Source organism: Poecilia formosa, unplaced genomic scaffold (genome assembly GCF_000485575.1).
Source record: "Poecilia formosa unplaced genomic scaffold, Poecilia_formosa-5.1.2 Scaffold303, whole genome shotgun sequence".
Lineage (NCBI taxonomy): Eukaryota > Metazoa > Chordata > Actinopteri > Cyprinodontiformes > Poeciliidae > Poecilia > Poecilia formosa.
This window is the reverse complement of record NW_006800242.1, coordinates 493,515-504,056: the sequence shown is the minus strand read 5'-3', so window position 1 is coordinate 504,056 and position 10,542 is coordinate 493,515. Positions and strand designations below refer to the sequence as shown.

General features: G+C 36.0%; 1 protein-coding gene across 1 annotated transcript; it reads left to right on the top strand.

Annotated features, from left to right (window-relative positions):
- Positions 1-3,563: 3,563 nt before the first annotated feature.
- On the top strand, positions 3,564-10,542 carry hopx (HOP homeobox). Its single transcript, XM_007572547.2, has 2 exons — positions 3,564-3,866; positions 9,850-10,542. Exons 1-2 carry the CDS (start codon positions 3,720-3,722, stop codon positions 9,925-9,927), a joined length of 225 nt encoding a protein of 74 aa, XP_007572609.1. The 5' UTR covers positions 3,564-3,719; the 3' UTR covers positions 9,928-10,542.

Genomic DNA, 10,542 nt, shown 5'->3' with positions numbered 1-10,542 from the left:
CATGTCAGCCTTATGCACACAACTTCAAATAAAATGTTACCAAATATTTAAATCATTTTGATAAACGAGGGAAACAAAATGTATTTGCTAAAAGTCAATTTTAGCAAATACATAGTGGAGATTATTCAATTTGATTAAATAAATTTGAAAAAATTAATATTGTTTCTAAAACAAAAAGCTTTTTCATAAGATTTTTACACTGTGGCACTGAAAACTGCTGCAAATCTGAAAGTTAAGCTTAAATGTAAAATACAAGTTTCACATGTCTTTGCAAAATGTTTCCTGCTCTTACAGACACATTTTCTCTGTGACGTCATGCTGTAATTGTGCATTTATGAAGGTTTTATCATGACTCAGCAGTAAACAGCTGTGTGTGTAACTGGGAACCAGTTAAAGAGTCACTCAGATGGTGAGAAGCAACCGGAGCTCATGTCAAGACTTTGGCACTTCTGTCTGTCATTAGGTGGAAAAACAACTGTTTTACGAGCTGCTGTGTTAAAATTATCTGTCTCTCTTGTACGCAGCAGCGGTGATCCCATGTCCTGCAGCAGGAATGATGCAGAGGATCTTCATGATTCAGAGTCACAAGTAAAGTTAGCTCATAAAGGAGCAAAACACGTTTAATCCCAGTCTGATGGGTGAAAGAAGAAGCTTAAATAATGTCTAGATTAATTTTAGACAAATAAAATTTAGTCTGACTTTATTGACTGTGGTATGACAAAAGAAAAGTTATATACAAAGAAAATAAACTTTTAAAATAAAATCAAAGAAAAGAAGAATTGTGCCACATTTATACGCCTGGGAAACATTAAGTTACAGATAACTAATTAAAAGTTTCTATGCTCTCAGAAAAACTTAAAATATTAAAGAATAATCAAAGATTTGCATAATGTCAGTGGTATCCAAACTTTAAGCTGCTGGCAGGCCACAAAATCCATTAAATGAAAAACGCTAAAATTAGTTTACTGTGATTTTCTGCTCAAAAATAAAATTATTATTTATGAAATATGTATGTCATGTTAGAAAAACAATTTCCAATCGTTTTCTGTTTTGTTGGCACTGTTTTTACTATTCCTGACTTGTTAACCGAACAAAATCTTTTCAAAGGCTTCAAATGGCCCCCGGGCCACACTTTGGACAACCCTGCCTTATGCTGTTTAATGCAGAATTTGCTAACTTGTGCATATTGTGGAGACAAAAATGTTCTTTCTTTGCGTCATTAACAACAGCACACAGTAAATATTGCCATTCACAGAGTGAACTTTGGATCACAGTCAATTTTACTCTTTTATCACTCCGACTGCTCAGCAGCAGCAGCCAATCGGCTGTAAAACAATCATGCAAGCTGGAGTTCCCAGAGAACGTTATGCTGTATTTACAGACTATAAACCGGCAGCTTATCTGCTCTCCCAACAGATGCAGCAGCAGCAGGATGTTATCTTTCATAGTGGTTTTTAAAATAAAGTCACACATCTAACACATTTTATTTCTACTGCAGTGTTTTAGGATTGTATTTATGGAATTTAATCTAATATTTCTACTGTTTTCTGGATTTTTTCCTCATATTTTCAAGCCTTATTATGTTTATGACATCATGTCTGATGAACAAATATTTGCATAATCTTGCAAAAAAAGAAAACTCATTACATCCACCCTTACCTAATTCTATCGAAATCCCCCCCTTCAAAGGACTGAGTAAAGTTAAAGTTTAGGTGTACCTTCCACCTTAAACCCTCAAAATTAAAATGTGGCTATTGAGAAAGATTTCAAAGAGTTTTACAGCAGAATTAGTTCAGGCGTGTCTCGGTTTACAGCTCGAATCAGAACCAAGAGAGCGACATGGATTAGTTCCCTAAAGAGGAAAATCAGACAGCATGGCTTTAAGTCAAGCATTTCCAGTGAGAGTACCCATAATTACAGGTCTAATCAAAGTCCAAAGATAGCATCACATGAAGCTGTGCTCATGGCTGCATTTACCGAGCCTAACATGCGAAATCCAACAAACTCGCTGAGGTTGTTCTGCATATGAGACATTGGTCTGTGTCTAAGACGTTAGTGCTGCATTATTGAAACACAAGAGAACAGCTTTTTGTTTGGGATCTGGATGTAGAAAGGACAGATTTTAGAAAACAAAACTAAACTCCATTTTAAAAAAATCATTTAGAAAGGTATTGGTGAAATTATGGAAACTTACAAATGATTTTCCTCTTGAAAAATAAAGTTTAATCAAATCAGATTCTTTCATAAACAGACTTTTTAGTGAGTTAATTGGATGTTTCATGTTTCTGGTGCCTTTTGTTATTATTTTTATCCCTTCTAATCACGTTTTAACCCCGAAAAACTGATATTTTAAATAAAATGTGACCAAATGTTTAATAGAAGTTCACAGTTCACACTTCTCTGTGATAAACCAGAGAGGTTTATCACATGCTAGTTTAATAAATCTTTACCTGCAAGACAAAGAAGAACAATATCAGCATTGTTCTTTATCATAAACTGAATCATTTCATCATTTCCCTGATTAACTTCTTTACTGCAGAACTAAAGATATCTTAAAGATTACTGTTCTTGTCAGATGTAAATATAAATGAATACATGGACTATTCACAGATTTGATGGCTTAAAATTTGGCTTAGAGCTTTGTCTTTTCTTGCTCTTTTGAAAGACTATGATGAGATGTTAATATTGTTCTGGATGCATCTTATTGGCAGAGCAAAGCCGATAATTGTGACTTTATTAAGAAATCTTTTGGGTCAACCATATGAACAAGGTTCCATTAAAAAGCTTAAATCACAGAATGAAGGTTAACCTGCAAATATGATAAATGTTAGAGTTAATTAAACGTTATATGCTCTCTTTATTTAGAAAACAAAGAAAAACAAAAACGAGAATACATACTTACATATACGTATGTATTCTCGTTTTTGTTTTGTTTATGTATACACAAATTAAAATTAATTTAGCAAAATATTTAGTAACATAAGAATCAGTCATTTTAGCTGCTGTACTTGTTCAGAAAGAAGTGAGAAGTTTACACTTTTTAACCCCCATCCCTCTTACATAACAAAACATAATATATATATTTCACTGTTTATAAATATCCTTCAACTTCCATATAGCTAGCTGTTCAGAAATATAATAAACATGCAAATAAACAGCAAACAATTCAACCATGTTTGCTAGGAATAAGATGTGAGGCTACTAATGTCATCTAAATGGGATGAATAAATAAGATAACTTATTGCTGTGCTGCAACACAGGGTTGTAAAATAATTACTAAATTTCGCTTATGTTGAAACCATTTCTTATTTTTAACCTTTTTATGACTTTTCTACATAAATATTTAATAAATTATTTAAAAATATTTACATAACTTTGTTATTTTATATTTTTATAATATGTAAAAAAAAATTATTTACATGTTTATTATGTTGTGGTGCTTTTTTTGCCCCTCCAATGTTGTGTACTCTTCATCCTCCTCCTCCTCCTCCTCTGTGGGCGGGCTGGTTGGTGGGATTGGCTTTATGACTCGCCTCCTCTGTTGTAAATAAAGTCTCCACACACTCACCATCCACTCCCACATCCACACGCTGCTTCCCGCTGAGCTGTCACTGGAAACGCCGCTCCACGCTGCGCTCACATCTGATCCGGGACCGGAGCCTTTAAAAGCCGGTACAGAACTGACCGGAGACCACGAACCGGGAATAAAACAGAGAAACATGGCTTCTGAAGATAAAGAGCTCTCTGGACTGTCCAATGACCAACTCCAAATACTGGAGGACAATTTCAGGATCAACAGATATCCAGAGGGGACGAGCCTCATGCTGATCGCTGCTGAGGTCGGAGTGTCGGAGGAGGACGTACAGGTGAGACTTACGTTTCAGCTTCAATGCAAATATAATCTATTTGTTTAAACCATTATCATAAACCATAAACCATTATCTCCATTTTATAACACCAGAATAAAAAAGTGCTACTGATTCATAACGTACCTTTTAAGTACTTTTTTGTTGGAACTAGGAGTTTTCAGACTGATAGATAACCATTTCATTTTAAGGAAGTTTTAAGCTTTCCTTAAATATGCAGATAAATATATGAAACATTTATGTGACGCAAACAGCTGGTTTAGCGCTGAATTAAATAATCTGAAAGTGTCTGCACATCTCAGGCTTCCAGAGCTGAGAAACAGAAACTAAATGTGTTTCTGGTTCTGAGAACAGAGTGAGCAGGTTTCTGATGATCTAGATGCAAAATCCTGAGGCTTACACTTCCCAAGCACTTCTGAAATATACTTTAAACCAAGATCCATACATTTAGATCAAAATAGCACGATTTCCAATTCAGCTGGAGAATTTCCTCCAGCTGCATGTTTTGGGATTCAGCTGGAGGAAATGCTGACCCTTCACAGATATTAAGACTGTAGTAACATAAAGTTGTGTCATCTGCATATATACTGCATATAGTCAACATGTTTTTTTACTCTAGAATCTGATGCTAAATACAAAGTGACCCATGAGGAACCCCACGACTGATTTCTTTCTCCCAAGTTAAAATTACAACATAATGACAAAAAGTAGAATTATCAAATAGAATCTGAGCCAGTTTAACACACATATACAGTATATAAAAAAAATCTGTAAGATTGAGTATTTAAAGGCAGAATTTCTGGATTCATCACTGTTTAGGATGTAGGTGAGATAGACATCTACTTGTTTTTTTTAATATATATATAAATGTCTGTAACTCGATATATTTATGCCAATAATTAATTAAAATAATCCAGTGTAGGTTTGACCAGACCAAGTTTTGAGAATTTGAACAAAAGATGATGAAATGCTTTCCAGACTCCTAAAATATTTTAACTGTTTTGTAAATTAGTGCCAACAAGAAATGAGTGAGCTTCACAGTTCACAGCATATTCTTCCGCTGCTGAAAATGTGCACAACATTCCCTACTGACCCCAAATGTGTATAGAAAAATCGTTAGATTTGGAAATGTTGTTTCTTAAATGCTGTGCCGCCCTCTGATGGAATGGTTCCCTGGGCGGTGTGCCACTAACAATAAAAATACAGTCAGTTAATGTAGATTTTGCTTACATTAACTGTTAATATTACAGTTTCCAGGTATTTGATCTTCAAATTAAATATGAACTTAAATGTTTAAAAGAGTTAATGCCACTGTGTCATGTTGTTGAACCTTTGAAATGAAGTCTGTGAGCATTCAGAGACAAGCATAAGCATAACGTGATATAAAAGCTTCACATGAGAAGATTTGACTTGTTTTTCTTGTACAAAATGAGACTACTACTCCTGTCAAGTTGATTTGTTTGTCATTAGGTCACAGCAGGGTTGAATGTCCTGCTGAAGCATATTAATTTGCAGGGCGGATGCGTATTTAAGGGACTCGTCAAACAGAACTGACTGTCACTGAGGGTGTGTCTACGTTGTTTTGGATGACTCCGTTATGACTTTCAGTCACAGGTCGCTGCTCTGCTGACGTACATTAATCACACACACACACAGTAACGTAACTGTGTTGTTACTTAATGCTCCCTACAGCCAGATCAAAGTCCGCCCATGATAAGAATAGTAACGTTTTCAGGGTTTTGAACAGTTTAAAGCCTGATGTACTCTGACGCAGAATACATAACCAGACAGAGATTTTTCTGTTCAACAGAGAAGCATAATGAAAAATCAACAGTGTCAAATTCATCTCTAGATGTACTTTTAAAAACAGAGCAATTTATTCACAGAATGAAACATTTTTTAGGCACAACTGAATATCAGAAATAACATGTCACTTGATTATCTCCTTCTCCAACATGAACCCTCCCGCCTCCCACATATCTGAGAAATTCCTTCAGCTTTTGCATCTGTCTTATCAGCTGCCAGATGTGAAGTTTCAGAGCCTCAGTTAGACCACAAAGTGAAGAAAACCTCAGATGAATCATAGAATAACTATTGGGAATCCGTCTGATTGAGCTGACCCAGGTTCAGGTGTGTTTCAGGCAAATTTCTGCCTGCGGTTGAAGACACACAGCTCTGACATGGCAACTAAACGAGTGTTTCACCAAACAATCACTTGCATACTTCAGGCATGAGGTCTTTGTCCGTCCAACCAGTTACACCAGCTTTAGTTACGGTGCGGTTTGCATAAGCAGAAAGACAAACAAGAATATTTCAGCAAGTTGTTATTTTTCTGTGCATTCAAAGTTATGGAAGGACTTTACAAAGGAGGAGCTACAGCTTGTTTTCCCACATCTGGTTTGGTCTAGGTTTGGTTTGGCCACACTGCGCCCCCAAGATCAAAGTTCAGCTCACAGCTTAAACTCAAAATTCACATGTTTTATTTACAATCAACGGAAACGCCACTGTTACCTAGCAACCCCAGTCAAGCCCAGCCCGTCACCTAGCAACCAAACAGAGCCCCATCAGAAATAAAATCACCATCTCTTTTTTGCAAAAAAAAAAAAATCTCATTTGCCAAAAAAATGACGTAAGTTGTCATTTTAGGAAGGTGGCAAAATCCAAAATAATTAAACAAAACAACCAAAAGCAATAAATAAAATAAAAATCAAAACCAAACACAATCCATAAATATAATGGATTATGAAGCATTTGCAAACAAAATTCCAGTTAAAAAGATATGAATGATAATTCCAGTGAGGACTTTTGGGATTATCAAGCTCATTTTAATCTATTATGTAGTTAATAGATTTATTGCTTATTCAGACATTATTCTTGACATGACTTATATTTTTCTTATTTTATTAATACCCACAGAGGGAGATCCTGGACACCTGCATAAATAATGCACTTCCTGATGACTTGAGGGAAGTCAGCTGCAGTGACTCAATTTGCATAAATGAGCTGAAAAAAAAACACAGATTTAAACAATTATGTGTTCCTGAGGCAGGAAACCTACTAGGTTTGGTTGGCAGAATAAAATATACGTTTTCTCAGCTCTAAATAGTCTTAATTTAGTCTTTTACTGTTTTGCATCTGTGAAGTATTTATATGATGAAGAAGCTGCTATGTCTCACTGAATACTTGTAAGTTAGTTTTGTCTTATTTCTAGTGGGACATTTGCACTAGAAACTAGACCAAAACTACTTTGCAAGATTTTGTGGTTTTGCAATGAAGAGCTGGTTTGGGCATCGTTGTGACATTTTGCTGCAGCAGTTGCATGTAAAAACTTCCTGTTTACATGAGCATGCCCTATGAAGTGTTCTAGAATATTTTTCTAAAGTCATAAAAATATACATGTATATAAAAATACAGTTCTGTGACACATTTAGTTTTATTTTTGAGCTGCTAGGGAAAACACTAATAAGAGAGCTGTTGCAGGATTGGCACAAACATGCAAATATAAAGGTTTGTTTTGTTGCACTTTTCTCTTTTCTCTAATGAATCAATAAATTTAGGTGTGGAAGAATCTTTCCATTATCCAATTACAATACAGTATCAGTGTTGCATAAATGAAAAGTCTGGCATTGATTAGCTGTGATCCTTTAAAAAAAGATAAATGTAGGAAAGGAAAAGCTTAGAAAATTTAAAAAAACAACAAAACAAAACAAAACACAGAAAGCTTAAAACCACTAATACTACCAGGCCTAATCTTCAGCCTATTACATCAGAAACATTTAATTATGTGGCCGGGGAGGCTTGTAATCCAACCCTTTCTGTGTTTCCATTCACTGTACACAAAGGTGGGAGGCTGAGCTGACGGGGAAGCCCGGTCCAGGCAGGATGAGGTAAAGGTCTGGCCCCTCATCAAAAGACCCGACTTAACTCCTCTTTTCCTCCTGCCACCCCTCCTGTACAGGGTTTTGTGTTTGTTAACAAAGCAAGCATTTGGGGAGGGTTTAGTTAAAGGAACCCAACCCAACCACCACTCCCATTTCACATTAATTATATTTACATGTTCTGGCCTCTTTGGTGCATGTTTAAACTCTGGCACAAATCGTCTTGTTTGCTGCAGCATTAGAGTTGACTTATGTAATTCAATGCAAACCATGTAGCAAAAAAAAACAAAAAAACAATCTACTTTAAGGCTAGGCAGTATTGCTAAAGTTTGCTGCTGGAGTTTATAAAATGTAAAGTAAAGTGCAAAGGCAGCAATTTGCACTTGAAAGAACCGGATTGCACAGTTGGAGACTATTCATGAATTGCTTCAGGGGCTTGCGTTAGTGTTATTCCCAAGTGACTTTCAGAAGAGAACCTCGTGTGTTTTCAGTACAAAACGTGGAAAATGTCCCGCCTGTGAGACGCACAGCTCAAACAACCAGTCTTCTGTCAGAGAACTGTATCCCTCCTTTCCCCTTGGCGTTATCAAGATTACGTCAGCAGTGCTGTGAATCCCTTGACAACATGAAGTGCAGAGCAGCAATGCAGTAGGTCAAGGGTGCATGTTGAGGCCCTGCACAGTCATCCTCTGGTCAGAGTTTAATGGGGCACTTACTGGCTGAGTGGTCAGAGTGCAACAACTGTTGGACTAAAGCTCACAATTTGCAGTTTACAACGCATTTTAAATTCAACAAATGGAACACCAGTTTCCTGAGTTCAGCGCAAGTGATATTGTGAATATGAATGCTATGCTGATGAACATATTCAGTAAAAAAAACAAAACATAAATGTAGGAATACTGTAACTTTTGCAGACGTCAGTTTGAGTTTAGCAAGCTAACACATAACAACAATAAAAAACACAAAATGTGCTGTTAGCTAAAGCAAATGAAAAATAAAATGCAAAAAAAGTTACATTGTAGTAACATAAGTGTGATAATTGATACTAAGTTATGCAAAAAATGTAAATGTTTAATGTCATCTTTGAACAAAATGACCACAGATTCAATGCAAATGTTAACATACTAAACTTTCACCACTGACTGCCGCATTTCCATAACATAAATCTAAATGTTACCATGATAACATGCACAGGCTGAACCTGCTGCCCATTTCTACAGTGCTAGCATGCTAAAACCTAAGTGCTAATTAAAACCTTTCCAAAACATGAATTTTACTTTGCTAACATTAGCATGTTAATCTGTACATGGTAAATGTCCACTTTCTACATCAAATATATTACTGTGCTAATGTTATTAGCACAGTTATTCATTTATTAATTTTACTCAACACAAGGAAGCCAGACTATAAATAATGAATCTTGTCAAAAGATCAATTTGGTATAACTAGCATCAAAAAATCGAACTGCTAACTATCAAATAAACCATGCTAGCATTAGCATACTAAAAAGATGCTATTTTTAGCATTAGCCTAATGGCAATTTTCAAAAAACAAATTTTAAACTAAATGTAAAATGCATTGACTAAGATGTTGGTAGGCTATTTCTCACCATGCTAATGTACTCAGTTTGTTGTAATTATGATATAACATAATAAAGACTAAACTCAAACTGGCTATCAAAACCTTTTGTTTCATTTTCAATCAGGGGATCCGTGTTCAAATTAAAGGCATGTTTTTCCGTCATTTATTTTGCAGCTTTAAGTTTCCTGTATAGTGTTTGTTTAGTTCATGTGACTTTCTTGAAGGGCTGAATCAGAAACAAACTGATTAGGTTCCCAGTTTGGGAATCGCATTCACCTTGTTCTCAGGTTCGATATTGTTTGCATTCAAAAGCAGCATGAGGCCTCTGTATAAATATCAGTTTAGATAAAACCTAAATACATTAGTTGGCAGCACATCAAGTCCAACTGTGTAACTATCATGTCATTGCTATAGATTTCAGCGTGCGTCATTGTTCTGGTTGTTCAGGCTCTGCAGCCTCAGCGCCCCTGGAAAAAACCTGCAACCTGCTTTAACAACTTCCTCATTCTGTTTTTCTCCCACAGAGATGGTTCAAGCTGCGCATAGAAAAGTGGAGGAAGGAGCAGGGTCTACCGCCAACAATTGGATCAGTGTTGGACTGAGATTTTCTGACCTCCTTCTGATGCACAAACTCTTCTTAGCTGACCTTCTTCCTCCTCAACGGGGTGACCTACCTTTTCTCTTCGCCTCACCATATGTCCATCCCTCCTTTTTGTATCTAGCTCCTTTGTCTTTGCAGAATATGAAGTTGTTGGTGTGCCATTGTAACTGCCTTGTTTACATAAATAAACATGTTATTGTAAGTGGAAGGAATTTGCTTTTACATTTGACAGGATGCAGCAGGATTATACAATGGAGGGAGGATGAAGTGCTTGCTTTTGTTTTTTAGTTGGTCTCTGCAGTAAAAAGATATAAGAGAATCACTGCTTTACAATACATATGAAACATATGTGGTTTAATCTGGAACGTTACCATGGAGACGGTGAGGGAAACAACGGGTTAAACCAGTTCAGGTGATGTAATTTGTTCCCTTTATTCCCTAAAGCTAGCGTCTGTGTCTTAATGTTGCACTCCTTCCTCATATTTGTTATGTTTTGATTCCTTTTTTATTGCTGTTTTATGTTTTTATTTTTGTACAGTACTTCGGTCAGCTGCTATGTTGTATTTTAAGTGCTTTAGAAATAAAGTGATATGGTGTGGAAAAGTCTGAATGCTGT

Coding starts and splice junctions, on each gene's coding strand:
- hopx (XM_007572547.2), top strand. CDS start 3,720: ATGGCTTCTGAAGATAAAGAGCTCTCTGGACTGTCCAATGACCAACTC. Junction 3,867..9,849: donor TGTCGGAGGAGGACGTACAG/GTGAGACTTACG, acceptor TTTCTCCCACAG/AGATGGTTCAAGCTGCGCAT.